Source organism: Enoplosus armatus, chromosome 19 (assembly GCF_043641665.1).
Source record: "Enoplosus armatus isolate fEnoArm2 chromosome 19, fEnoArm2.hap1, whole genome shotgun sequence".
Classification (NCBI taxonomy): Eukaryota; Metazoa; Chordata; class Actinopteri; order Centrarchiformes; family Enoplosidae; genus Enoplosus; species Enoplosus armatus.
In genome coordinates this window covers 8,930,949-8,944,623 of record NC_092198.1, presented here as the reverse complement: position 1 = coordinate 8,944,623, position 13,675 = coordinate 8,930,949, and the positions used below count along the sequence as shown (strand labels likewise).

The 13,675-nt window shown below is 42.5% G+C and overlaps 2 protein-coding genes across 12 annotated transcripts; one reads left to right on the top strand and one right to left on the bottom strand.

Annotated features, from left to right (window-relative positions):
• Nucleotides 1-244: 244 nt before the first annotated feature.
• Nucleotides 245-3,735, bottom strand: hsp90aa1.1 (heat shock protein 90, alpha (cytosolic), class A member 1, tandem duplicate 1). Of its 2 annotated transcripts, XM_070925612.1 has the most exons (11): nt 3,586-3,735; nt 3,399-3,473; nt 3,107-3,266; nt 2,883-3,016; nt 2,477-2,782; nt 2,202-2,367; nt 1,828-2,018; nt 1,565-1,712; nt 1,179-1,447; nt 726-1,059; nt 245-620 (listed from the first exon to the last, which is right to left on the bottom strand). In XM_070925612.1, exons 1-11 carry the CDS (start codon nt 3,733-3,735, stop codon nt 511-513), a joined length of 2,043 nt encoding a protein of 680 aa, XP_070781713.1. In that variant the 3' UTR covers nt 245-510. The 2 variants fall into 2 exon arrangements, with proteins under 2 accessions (XP_070781713.1, XP_070781712.1); XM_070925611.1 differs by having other exon boundaries at nt 3,107-3,473.
• A 3,351-nt stretch (nt 3,736-7,086) lies between these two features.
• On the top strand, nt 7,087-12,029 carry wdr20b (WD repeat domain 20b). 10 transcript variants are annotated; one of them, XM_070925621.1, is made up of 5 exons: nt 7,087-7,338; nt 9,930-10,112; nt 10,257-11,139; nt 11,194-11,684; nt 11,973-12,029. In XM_070925621.1, exons 1-5 carry the CDS (start codon nt 7,090-7,092, stop codon nt 12,027-12,029), a joined length of 1,863 nt encoding a protein of 620 aa, XP_070781722.1. In that variant the 5' UTR covers nt 7,087-7,089. The 10 variants fall into 10 exon arrangements, with proteins under 10 accessions (XP_070781722.1, XP_070781721.1, XP_070781718.1 ...); XM_070925617.1 differs by having other exon boundaries at nt 7,090-7,338; nt 10,257-11,046; nt 11,158-11,684; XM_070925615.1 differs by having other exon boundaries at nt 7,090-7,338; nt 10,257-11,065; nt 11,141-11,684.
• Nucleotides 12,030-13,675: the final 1,646 nt, after the last annotated feature.

Below are 13,675 nucleotides of genomic sequence, written 5' to 3'. Positions count from 1 at the left end.
CGGGACTGAAGGAGGGGAGGCGTGCGAGTGTAGAAACTAAAGTGAACCATGCAGTGCTCACTGAAAATTCCAGAACATCGAACAAAACGATGATGAAGTTGATGAAAGTTACTCCACCTGTGTTATGAATCTATAAATATGTTATGAATATATACATTCAGCATGCAGTAGACTCAATAAACGAGATTGCAGGTCTTATTTCTAAATATTTTTTATTACAAATTTGAATGCATTTCATAGAAAATGTAATAGTTACAAAAAGAGACATAAGCCAGTTTCCCAGTGACTTCATATTACTCTTAATGGTTGTCAGTAGTTTTATATAAGCAGCAGACACAGTGTAGACTAAGCCACACTGTGGCCTACATTAATTCCATTAATTCCCTTGTATTGTCTAGTTAATAATGTTTAAGAGGTGGGAGTTGTGTTAGAATGAAATGTCTATTTGACGAAGGAATACAACTTACAAAAATAAAAATTAAGAAAGCAGGGAAGAGTCTATTAAGAATTTTAGTCAACTTCCTCCATTCTGGATGTGTCATCATCTCCTTCCAACACTGGCATATCTTCATCAGCAGGTTGAATGATGTCCTCAACTGCTGAGTCATCATCATCAATGCCTGTGAATGAGAAGGAATCATTAGCAACCAAAGCCACTTATTAATGTATAATAAGCAGACATTATAATGTCTATGATGTCAGTAGTCAGGGAGAAAAATACGTACCAAGACCCAGCTTGATCATTCTGTAGATGCGGTTGGCATGTGTCTGTGGGTCCTCCAGTGTGAATCCTGAAGACAGCAGGGCAGTCTCGAACAGGAGGATGACCAGGTCCTTTACTGCCTTGTCATTTTTGTCTGCCTCTGCCTTTTGCCTCAGGGTCTCCACGATGGGGTGGTCAGGATTGATCTCAAGGTGCTTCTTAGCTGTCATGTAGCCCATGGTGGAGTTATCTCTCAGGGCCTGAGACTTCATGATCCTCTCCATGTTGGCCGTCCAGCCGTAGGTGCTGGTGACGATGCAGCAGGGGGAAGAGACCAGGCGGTTGGAGACTGTGACCTGTCAATAATGAAATGTTGTATTATTGTCAAGATCAAACAAAATTAACCATAATATATGAGCATAATAGGAAAGGAATAATAAAATAGATGAGATAATGTTTCTGTCATTTCCATTACCTTTTCAATCTTCTTGTCGAGGATGTCCTTCATGATCTTGCAAAGGTTTTCAAATTTATTTTTGAGCTCCTCCTGCTTCTTCTTCTCTTCCTCATCCTCAGGCAGCTCCAGGCCTTCCTTGGTCACTGAAACCAGGTTCTTGCCCTCAAACTCCTTCAGCTGCTGGACGCAGTACTCATCGATGGGCTCGATCATGTAAATAACCTCAAGGCCGGCTTTGCGAAGGCGCTCCACAAAGGCAGAGTTAGCCACCTGGTCTTTGGTCTCACCTGTGAGAGTTAATGTAAATTAATTGAATCAATATGCTAATTACTGAATCACTATTGAGAAAACTTTTGAGCAATAGTATTAAAAGAAAAGAATGGAAATGGAATTGAATAGCTTACCTGTGATGTAGTAGATGTGTTTCTGGTTGTCCTTCATGCGTGAAACATAGTCCTTCAGGGAAACCATATCATCTCCAGAGGCTGAGGTGTAGTAGCGCAGCAGCTCAGACAGCTTCTTCCTGTTCTGAGAGTCTTCATGGATGCCAAGCTAAAACATACAATGACGTGTTGCTTATATTGAACATTAAACGTGAAATTCAAATTTACTTCCTGAAGAGTTAAAGTTAAAGAAATAAAATAAAAATTCAGATGGATCAGCCTACCTTGATGTTCTTGGAGAACTGCTCATAGCACTTTTTGTAGTTGTCCTTGTCCTCAGCGAGTTCAGTGAAGAGTTCCAGGCACTTCTTGACCAGGTTCTTGCGAATTACTTTCAGGATCTTGCTCTGCTGCAGCATCTCTCTGGAGATATTCAGGGGCAGATCCTCTGAGTCCACCACACCCTTGATGAAATCTGAATAGAGAAGATAAAGACTGCTTAGCCTTCCAAAGCCAGACAAAATGAATGTATTAAAGTTAAAAACACAATAATCTTAATAATAATTATGACTTATGGGAGCTAGAGTGCATAGTTTTAAGGTCTTTAATAGCTTAGATTGGAATTTGTATGTGAATAGGTAGTAATAATGTTACTTACTGAGGTACTCTGGAATCAGTTCATCGCAGTTGTCCATGATGAAGACTCTGCGCACATACAGCTTGATGTTGTTCTTCTTCTTCTTGTTTTCAAAGAGGTCGAATGCAGCCCTTCTGGGTACAAACAGCAAGGCACGGAACTCCAGCTGACCCTCCACTGAGAAATGCTGCAGAGACAAGAATGAAGTATGAACTCACTGGCTTAAAAAAAACATTTTGCAGAAAAGTAGTTTGGTGGCACTTTTCGCACGTTTATTGCCAGTAGACTTAGCTTACCTTGACAGCCAGGTGGTCCTCCCAATCGTTGGTGAGACTCTTGTAGAACTCTCCATACTCTTCATTGGTGATGTCATCAGGGTTACGGGTCCAGATTGGCTTGGTCTTGTTCAGCTCCTGAGCATCAATGTACTTTTCCTTGACCTTCTTCTTCCTCTTGTTCTTTCCATCCTTTGTGTCCTCATCCTCGTCGGAGCCCACATCCTCAATCTTAGGTTTGTCCTTGTTCTCAGCAGCATCTTTCTCAACTTCCTCTTCCTTCTCTCCCTCTTCAAGGTCCATTTCCTTCTCCCTTGTCTTCTCCACCTTGAATACATGAAAAGAATGGTGGATTAGGAATTGTCATGTTGAGGTTTGTTATTATTAGGTTTTAAGATGGACAATTATTATTTCTAATGGAACTTACATAAAGTGTAATGGGGTAGCCAATGAACTGTGAGTGCTTCTTCACAACTTCCTTGATGCGCTTCTCCTCACAGTATTCTGTCTGATCTTCTTTGAGGTGAAGGATCACTTTTGTGCCTCTGCCAATGGACTCTCCTAAAAGAAGCAATAAAATCAATGATGAGAGCAGTGAGTAAGGCAAATTATTGAATGGAACATTATATTAATTAGGGAAATAAAACTTACCACTGTCAGTTTTGACTGTGAATGAGCCTCCAGCTGCAGACTCCCACACGTACTGCTCGTCGTCATTGTGCTTGGTTATGACTGTCACCTTGTCAGCCACCAGGTAGGCAGAGTAGAAACCCACACCAAACTGACCAATCATGGAGATGTCGGCTCCAGCCTGCAGAGCCTCCATGAAAGCCTTGGTGCCAGACTTGGCAATTGTGCCCAGATTGTTGATCAGGTCAGCCTTGGTCATGCCGATACCTGTGTCAATCAGGGTCAGGGTACGAGCATGTAGGTCGGGCCTGACTTCAATCTTCAGCTCCTTGCAGGACTCGAGTCTGCTTGGGTCAGTCAAGCTTTCGTATCTGATTTTGTCCAGGGCCTGTGAGGAAGGCATACGCTTGTTAAAATAGAGATGTTTGTATACATGCAGGGTCTGCTTACGTTTGAAAAACAAAGGTGACATATGGTGATAAAATGCTGATTTTACTTACATCTGAGGAGTTGGAGATGAGCTCTCTAAGGAAGATCTCCTTGTTTGAGTAGAAGGTGTTGATAATAAGGGACATAAGCTGAGCAATCTCAGCCTGGAAGGCAAAGGTCTCCACTTCCTCCTCCGCAACATGTCCAGCTTTCTCAGGCATCTAAAGGAAAGCACATATTAAATTATGTTAAATAAAATCTTATTCTGGATTCATAATTATGCTTCTTGTGCTAAAACATACAAAAATATAAAATTTGAATTTATGTATCGTGGAAATTATTTCCTGCTGGTATATTTGAAATCTTTCTCCCCCTTGTTAAAGACAGCCTCATGGCTTGAGGAGGGTTGCTACCGCTGATGGTGGATGAACACATGTTCCTCCTGTCAATCAAGGACTTGCCATTTGTAGAATGGGTGGAGTTCTGATGCTTTACCCAACCCCCAAAGGCTTCACCATGTGTCATTTAACACCTTTATGTTAAAGGAAGGAATAGCAGCTAGAAATTCAAAGATGGAAGAAAAACTAAATCTGATTTTTATCTAAAGAGCAGTAATGATCTATTTTCTTTTTTCAAGAGTGAGGCATCTGTATAGAGAACAAAAACAAAAATCTGCCTCGTAGTAACATTTCTTCAGGTCCTTATTCATCAACATTCATGATTTAAGTTGGCCATACAAAAGTTGGTATCTATCTGATTCTATCGCCTTCAAACACAACCCCTACTATTGGAATGTTTTTTGATACTTTTCTGCACCAAGATGTGAAACTGCTGTATCTGCTTTTTCTGCCAACCCGTTTTCCTGCTCTTCCGCCATTGCTCTCACACTCAGGGTCACCCTGCTTGCCATGTGTTCCTTGCATGTTACTCGGTCTCTCTGGGATACTAATGGTAAAGAGGCTATTCAGCCACGCTGCAAATAACTGATATTAAACATCTAAATCACAATTAAAGTGTACTTTAATTTATATTTGCACAATCTTCTCAGTCAATTGTTTCATTCTGATGTATTCTAATTTGTAGCAAGTATTGTCGCTGGTCTGCCTGTGCTCCTACCATTTAAGCACCCAGTATATTTAGAATTTTACCATTGCAATTTCTCCTCATCTAAATTGCAAAGTGAAAACATGGTTGTATTTGATTTGATGTATTCCAGTCTTACCTTGAACGTAATCTTTTTCTACAGTCACTTCTTGAAGATAGCCGTCAAATGTATCACTGAGATTGTCTTCTCTTCTTGAAGAGCTCCAAATGTAAGCTTCGCTGCTGCTCCTGTGGGCAGTAAGTCTCTCGTGGTGAGTTTAAGTGAGTAACTTTTTGTATGCAGACCCCACGACATGCCGGTGTCTTTTTATACTTAAGGGGTGGTTTCTCGAAGCTCCCATTCAGAAGCTTCCAGAAGATACGTTCACTACAGTAAGGGGGGTGTTCAGGAAAGGCCGGGAAGGGGGGGTGGCAAATGAGACACCAGAGCCCTAAATTTTGTGTGCCCTTATAGGGCTGCAGAGTCACAAGGAGTGCCTGTCACTCACAATGAGAGCTTTCCTGATAGCTTGTCTTGCTCTTAGGCCCCATACCCCCCTGTAAGCATCACAGCTGTGCAGTGTCTTTGCTATCAGCTGCTGTCGTGGTAACTCATTGGACACACACACACATACCATAGGGCTTCCTATGGACAGCAGGCCCATTTCTTTTTTTGGTGTGTAAGATTGGGGTGAATCTCAAAGGTTTCACATATTTGAAGCAGTTGGACAGCATACATGTCAGAGAAGCAGAGATACACATGGAAATTATTTGCTCCTGAGATTATTTGACAGTGTCTATGAGTTTATGTCATATTTTAAAATGTAATTCACATTAATAAACTTTATTATAGCAGTTTGACTAAAAACATTCTTCGCACAAGGTCCATTAACTGGAAATTTTATAGAGCTTTCAGCCGCATCCTGTGGCCTTCACTGGATGGACTTTGCAAACAGAATCAGAAACTTTAACATAAAGATGTTTCAGAGTTTATTGGCCATAATTGCAAATGTTTTTTTGTTGTTGGGATAATTAGCAGGGCCTGCTCTGATGATCAAAGACAGCGTTAAGGGGATTTTGGACTCAAAAGTTCAGCAATGTAGGCCTTGCCCTGGGGCTTTGACATGTATGCCTTGTGGTTAACTATAGGAATTTAAGAAGTGATTGTAAGATCCACTGAGAGCCACAATAATGAATGACATTCAATGTCATGATTGGTAAGATGTACATTTTAGCAGTATTTCTCAGTTGAAGGAAACATTACTTGAACAGTTTTGTGATAGATGAAATGTAACATGGGCCAAAACGTCTTGCACACAGTGATTCATGGCTTGGTAGGGAACCCAGGGAATACAACACAGGGAGTAGTAATTACACATAATTATAATCAGCAAATTTGCAAAACATACAGTATGTTGACGAGAGCTACCAGAGCCTTGAGACAAGGAAAAACTTCAGGCTCACTAGCATACTGTAGTTTGACCCCCTTGACCTTCCAGAACACTTGACAATATATCATAAACAACTCATACACAGAGGTTTTCAAATGTGGAACTACACAGTAAATACATCCCTAGATAGAAGACTAGACTAGAATTCTCTGGTCCAATGTGGGTGTTTATGACTTCAGCTTACCAGAGGATGGCAGTGTATTACACCCGCTACAGATCTGTTATGTAATCGAAATGTTGCAAGTTGATAACAGACACTGCTAGAAGCTGACTGTCCATGTAACTGAGGAACGTGGAGAACTGTCGCAATCACTGTAAGATGATATTTTCTGAGGCAGAGAGCCAGATTCCCCATAGTTTAAATAGTTTTCTAGAATAAGATGTCCACGCATGTGTGATACAGAAATGGATGTTTCTGGGATTTAGAGCTGGATGGTGGAGGTGTATATCCTGGGATGTCTGTGATTGGATATCCTTATTTCAATAATGTGATTACAGCAAAGTCCATGGGTTTCAATCTCAGTCTGGGTCCTGTCTATGAGGACACTAGATTAGTGTTTTTCTGTATTTTGTCGATGCAAAGGATAGCTAATTTCGGCAGTGTTTTCTCTGGGTAAAGAGAGGTACACAATTTCAGTAAATCTAAAGTGTGGTTTGCCTTATAATTATAATAGAGACTTATTGTTTGTATTTTCTATACAATTTCGACTTTATATTGCACTTTAATAGTATCTGCGTTGGTAATATCTAGTATTCTTATTGACATTCTGTATTTCATTACATGATTACAGCTGTTTTTTTGTAAGAAACGGTATTAAAGAGGTATATTTTGTCTGTCAAGTGTATTCATTCGATATTATCAGTCTGCTAGGGGCGAGTTATTGTGTTTGAAGCCGGTTTCAACATATTCTGTTTATATTTCTAATATTGCCTCACATGACTTTATACTTCTCTGTACGCATGGCTGCAGCTTCAGCGGTTCAACGCATGCGCTGTTGGTAACATCCGGGGGTCGGACAAGGATGAACGCCAATTTCCAAGATGGCGGCGGAGGGAGGAGGGAAGGAGATGAACGAAATTAAAACTCAATTCACCACACGAGAAGGCGTCTACAAACTCCTCACTCACTCCGAATACAGCCGCCCGAACAGGGTACCTTTCAACTCGCAGGGCTCCAATCCCGTCAAGGTCTCCTTCGTCAATGTAAACGACCAGTCCGGCAACGGCGACAGGATCTGTTTCAATGTGGGCCGGGAACTGTACTTTTATATCTACAAAGGCGTGAGAAAGGTAAACAACATTGACTGCAGCGACGAAGCCCGCGCTGTCCAGGAGCTGCTCATCGATTTGCCAGCTTCAAACGTGTTGCATCCTGGCTGTCAACTCTCTTAGCCTCTGTCATTGAAGTGCGCAGGTTGTCAAGACAAGGCCATGTAGCAGACCAAGCTAAGTTAGGCGCTAATTAGCATTCTTAGCTAACATCGCCACAGTAGTTGTTTTTGACTCGATGAGACTTGTGTGCACTTCAGAGTCCGCCAGTTGTTTGAGTTCTCAGTCAGTGACAAGCTGCGACATGAGTTTTTTCACCCCCAGTGAACTGGATAACGCGTGAAAAGGCTTGTCATGTCATGTCTCATGATGTGTTTGTTTATGCTCAGTCTTTACATGGTAAAGCTATACATGGGTGGCAAGTTGTCAACAGGACTCACCAGCGGGTTTAACTTTGGCGTTTCTGTTAGAGAACTAAGTGTTCACATTGTACGCTGTTGGAGTGGTAGTGAGGGGTGTTTGCTGTCCGTGATATAATGATGTGTGCACGCTCCTGTCAGGGTTTGGATGTGATGCAATGTGATCCACTGTTTGGTTGCACACGGTGATGATGTCATTGCAGCAAGCCACGTTTGGCCTTGTTTAGCAGGGATGGTGACTGACAGTGGTGGTCATGCTGATGATGTGGTTGTCCCTGAAGCAGCTAATGAATATGCAGTCCAACACCAGCAGCCTGTTCTCCCAATAAGAACTCTGCTGCTATTCCCCCAATTCAGGTGCTCTCAGTGTTATCTCACAATCTCACAGCATAGTAAAAACTATAATTAGTACCACTTATTTAATTTTTTTCTGTTGACTCAACCCCTCCAAAAACAGGATAAACAATCAGTATCAGCTAATTTCAGCTGGCAGTATCCTAACATCTAAGGCTTCATTGCAGCTTTGATAGCACAGCTAAAGAGAGCGGGTCCAAAAACAGGGAGACTGTTATCTGTTAGATGAAAGTCAGAAAGGGACTATAGATGCCTAAGATGTCATGGTGCCGGATTGTTGATTGGGGTTATTGGACAAGGTGTGGCCCAAGCACTTATCTAAATAGGGGGGGAAACACTGCTTATCTATTCATTCAGCCCATCTCTTCTTATATTTATTTTTATGGTGTGTCTTCTGATGTTAGACAATCACTTCCCCCACTGAGATGACCTGCAAAATTTTACAGTCGTACATACAGCCAGTAGTCTAGACACAGCTTGAGTTTGCTTTAATTACTGTTGTGTGGGTTTTCATTGAGTAGCTGAACTTGACTGGCTAAATGCCAACTATTTCTAACCAAAAGTGCACAGAGAAAAGATCTAGACTGAGCAAGTCTGGCTGTTTATGTCCCTCACTCACTTAATGTTTGAGCTGTCTCTTGCTTGTGTCTAGAACACTGTTACGGACAGATTCATTTTTTAATGACGTCTCAAGATTGTGTCAAATATTTTAGTGAGCTTAGCATCATTGTAGCACTTGAAATTTAAAAGTCTGCCAAAGATCCTTATTTTATTCAGAGCTGCCTCGTTTTTTATAGTTACATCCCCTGAGCGTTCTGTCTTCCTCCTTTATTGCATGAAAATAGACTACAAGAGAGTTGCAGCTTTTAAGTATAAAGTTGTCACAAATATCACATTTTCACTGCTCCAATGCCAGATACATTCCTACCAGGTTAGCAGCTCTGTTCGCCAGGTCTATATTGTACATTTTCTATTTAGACCTACTGCAGGTTTAGCTAATTGTCTTTTCAATGATGAATAGGGTCAGTTTTGGGTGTAAACTTGCACAACAAGTAATGATTATTGATAATGACTATGGTCATTCTACTTAAGTTTAGGATTCAAACTTTTGTCACATGGTATGGGAAAAATGACTTAAAACACCAAGTTGATTAAAACATCAGTGTCATGTTTGGTTAAGAATGAGTTGTGTTGACAACCACTTGTTGGAAGACAAACTAAACAGTTAACCTATATCGTCTGGCTGGGCTGGTCTTCCTCTCTATTTTTGGATAATGACTTTCCATGTGTCACAATTCATTATCATGCACCAGGAACATTGGCTTAGCACTTTGTAGACACCAACAGAGAGTAGATAGCAGCCAGCAATGCTCTGGAGATATTTCTCCCCAGCAAGTATTGAGAGATTTTAGTTTTTAAAAAGTGGCATTTTTCTGTAGACTAAAAGTTTAATTGACCCCATTTCTGGCGTTCTGATCTGGGATAAGCTGTCCCCTGGTGGTGTTTGAGAGAACCAAATGCAATTTAGAGGCTTGATGTTCTTTACTGTGACTGAAGTATACATGGATTATGTGGCAATATGCCTATACAAGAAATCTTTAGAGAAAAGCTGTGAGATAAACATAAGTGCTGAGTTGTGGAGTTAAATATTAGAGGTCACCTTGGAGTAGAGGCAGTGTCTGATGTTAATATGCAGTTAGATTTTGTTTTGAACAAAGTAAATATAAGTGTCACATCACAATCCCAGCCTTTTGTCTTTTCTCAGCAGTGTCAAAATGGTTGACATCAAAAACTGCTTTTTTTAAAACACTCATTTTTGTGTATTTCTCATTGTTTTAGGCTGCCGATCTTAGTAAGCCCATAGACAAGAGGATATACAAAGGAACGCAGCCCACGTGTCATGACTTCAACCCCCTCACAGCTACAGCAGAGAGCGTCTCCCTGCTGGTCGGCTTCTCAGCAGGCCAGGTGCAGCTCATAGACCCAATAAAGAAGGAAACCAGCAAACTCTTCAATGAAGAGGTGGGTTCCAGTCTCACTGAAGACAAGTTTAATCATACTAAAATTTAGTTTCAGTTGTCCACTGTTCGTAAAATAATGGAATAACCAGCTGACCAGTGTCTTTGTTTTTTCTCTCTCTCTCTGTTTGTTTATCCCTCCTCCCAGAGACTTATAGACAAGTCACGAGTAACGTGTGTACGATGGGTTCCTGGTTCAGAGAGCCTGTTTTTGGTGGCTCACTCCAGTGGCAGCATGTATTTGTACAACGTGGAAAATACCTGTGGCACCACGGCACCCCACTACCAGCTCCTTAAGCAGGGCGAAAACTACGCTGTACATACCTGCAAGAGCAAGTCGGCTCGCAACCCGTTACTGCGGTGGACAGTGGGTGAAGGGGCGCTCAATGAATTTGCCTTCTCCCCGGACGGCAAGTTTCTGGCTTGTGCGAGCCAGGATGGCTTCCTGCGGGTGTTTGGCTTTGACGCTGCAGAGCTCCACGGAACAATGAAGAGCTACTTTGGTGGTTTACTGTGTGTGTGCTGGAGCCCAGATGGACGATATATTGTGGCAGGAGGGGAGGATGACCTGGTGACGGTGTGGTCATTTTCGGACTGCAGAGTGATTGCACGGGGGCATGGTCACAAGTCGTGGGTGAGTGTGGTGGCATTTGACCACTGTACCACCAGTGTGGAGGACGGTGACCCCCCTGCTGAGTTCAGTGGTAGTGATGAGGACTTCCATGAGCAGATTCACTTTGGTGCGGGCAGAGACAGAGCTAACAGCGCTCATTCCCGGCTTTCTAAGAGAAACTCGACAGACAGTAGGCCTGTTAGTGTGACCTACAGATTTGGCTCAGTGGGCCAAGATACCCAGATGTGTCTGTGGGACCTAACGGAGGACATTCTCTTCCCTCACCTCCCTTTGTCCCGCACTAGGACTCACACTAATGTTATGAGTGCCACAAGCCCTCCAGCCACTGGACAAACTACTACAACTACAACTACTACTACTACTACTACTACTACTACTGTATCCACCACTAATCCCAGTGGCACCAATGGTACAGACAATACGAGCAACAGTAGCACCAGTGGCAACCCAGCTAACTCCCTCCCCAGCACCCTGCCTCGGTCCAACAGCTTGCCACACTCCTCCAACCCGACAGGGGGCAGCACCCCCAACAGCCACACGGGCAGCAGCAGCAACAGCAGCAGCAGCACCAAGGGCAACAGCATCATCGACAGTGCTTTCATTGCCACTGGCGTCAGCAAGTTTGCAACTCTGTCGTTACATGACTCACGCAAGGAGCGCCACGAGAAGGACCACAAGCGAAACCACAGCATGGGTCACATCAGCAGCAAGAGCAGTGACAAGCTCAACCAGCTCAGCTCATCACGGACGGCAAAAGCCGAAGCAGCTAAGACTCTTGGCACTACGCTGTGCCCGCGCATGGAGGACGTGCCGCTGCTTGAGCCGCTGGTGTGCAAGAAGATCGCTCATGAGAGACTCACTGTGTTAATCTTCCTTGAGGACTGTCTGGTAACAGCCTGTCAGGAGGGTTTCGTTTGCACATGGGCTAGGCCTGGGAAAGTGGTGAGTGACAGGCCTCTCGAGGATACTGTCATGTGACACCTCTTAACTTGCATTGTCCCGAGTACAGGCATTTTTTCTCGCTGCATTCAGAAGCTGCTAACGCCACTGTGTGCAGCCAAAGGTTTTCGTTATTTCATGCAAGATTTAGATTAAACCCTCAGCATTTTGATGGTTAATAGCACACCTTCCCCCGACAGTAAACCTCATGGCCTCACTATTCTGCCTCTTTTAATACATTCAAGTAACACTGTTGTTTGTTATCAATGTGTGTTATCTGTCTCTCCACAGGGATTGCTATCATCTCAAAACAACCCAGCCAACTCCCCCAGTGGAACAGTAGTATAGCCCCAGTGCTGGCGCTGCTAATGACAGCTCCATGCAACAGAGACGGGGATGACCAAGGCCAAGGCCCTGCAGCGCTTCTTCACACACTGTCACACACCACATGACCTCCAGTGTCACCTTCATTCTCATCACTACAACCACCCAGACGCTCTCTTTGTGATACTGCTCGTGTTTAGAAAACCAGTGTTGGCTAAGCCAGGGTTAGAAACTTGACCCCCCCCCTCCCCCGTTTTTTTGTCTTGTTCAAAAAGGGGGGCACTGTTAGAAGTAAGAGGGCAAGCTTTAAATCGTCCAGGAGGTTTATGGGAAGGCTTGATTGGCTCATTGTTCCATCTCTGGTCATATCAAGTCGCATCTAGTCTGAAAATAACAAACTCTAGTACCCAATCCTTTGTGCCTGTAGATCTTCAAAGACTAGACATGCTGTAAGCATTGTGGTGATGCCTCGACCTAACCTTTTGTATGGGTTTAATTTGGACATTCTTCCTATATTTTGTTTCTTTAAAATGTAGTTACAGATAAAGGGAATTAGATGAGGGATTGTTTTGGAGCAGCAGCATATCCCCAATGCCAAGTCTCTTCCATTTGTCACTTCCTGGGCGATCCCTTGTGCAGCCCCCAGTCTGCGACACCTGATCAAGAGAGGCTGGAGCTTTTTACTTCCTTTAGAAATATTTTAATCAGAGGTATCACACTTTAAAGTGTATTTGCACAGATTTTTTTTCATTCTTGTTTCTTTTTTTTGTTTTTTTCCCCCATTTTGAATTCGTGACGGTGGAACACAAGTGAAATATTTTGAAGACAGCTTTTGGAAGCACTTGGGGGGAACGGCTTGTTATTGCCCTCTGTCTCAACGCTGGATGCTGCAATCATAGTTTTTTATATGGAAAAAATTGTTTGCACTTAATAGTTTGTTAGAGGAAAATGGCTTTACATTTTTGGAGTGTGTAAGGACTCCTTGACAAGGTTGAAATATAAATAGAATAAAAAAAAACCTTTGTATCTATTGAACATTTATTTTAATATTGTTTCAGATTAAATGGGCTCTGTATTATATGTAAATATTGTACTTCAATGATTTATGGGTGAAATGATCATTATTACATTAGTTCAAAGACCCTCATTTCAGAAAATAGTGATATTTCTAATACAGAAAATCTATACATAATATTAAAATGAATCTTGAATATGCAGGTGAAAATGTTTCTTTTCTGTTGTACATAAAGAGAATTCAGGTGTATTTTTATTAATGAAATGTTTGGTATAGGAGATGTCTATGAAATCCTCTTATCTAACAGGTAGTGCTGAACGCTAGCTAGCCTGCCGCTGCAGATTCCTTTTACAACATAGGCAGGTAGGCGTAGATGCAGCGGTCTAATTCAGCCATCACTCCGAGCTCAGGTAAACCACAGGAAGACTAATGCTGGCATAGATCCCCCTCACTAGTCCCACCCATCAACATGTGTGTGTGAATTCACTTCAACTAACAAATAAGACTGACAACCATGTTCTGCGGACAGGGCCGACATCTATGAGTCCTTTCTTTGTGAGTAATAATTACAGAACTGATGCTGAACTTGTGAACAAACATTTGACACTGTGTTGAATACCAACTGACTACTGTCAGCACTTGACGATGGTGCAAG

What these genes read in the sequence shown, in the direction of transcription:
- wdr20b (XM_070925620.1), top strand. Translation starts at nt 7,090, where the DNA reads ATGGCGGCGGAGGGAGGAGGGAAGGAGATGAACGAAATTAAAACTCAA. An exon ending in TCTACAAAGGCGTGAGAAAG is followed by an intron (nt 7,339 to 9,929) that starts GTAAACAACATT and finishes TCATTGTTTTAG; the next exon opens with GCTGCCGATCTTAGTAAGCC. An exon ending in GCAAACTCTTCAATGAAGAG is followed by an intron (nt 10,113 to 10,256) that starts GTGGGTTCCAGT and finishes CCCTCCTCCCAG; the next exon opens with AGACTTATAGACAAGTCACG.
- hsp90aa1.1 (XM_070925611.1), bottom strand. Translation starts at nt 3,735, where the DNA reads ATGCCTGAGAAAGCTGGACATGTTGCGGAGGAGGAAGTGGAGACCTTT. An exon ending in ACACATCTACTACATCACAG is followed by an intron (nt 1,448 to 1,564) that starts GTAAGCTATTCA and finishes TAACTCTCACAG; the next exon opens with GTGAGACCAAAGACCAGGTG. An exon ending in TCGACAAGAAGATTGAAAAG is followed by an intron (nt 1,060 to 1,178) that starts GTAATGGAAATG and finishes CATTATTGACAG; the next exon opens with GTCACAGTCTCCAACCGCCT.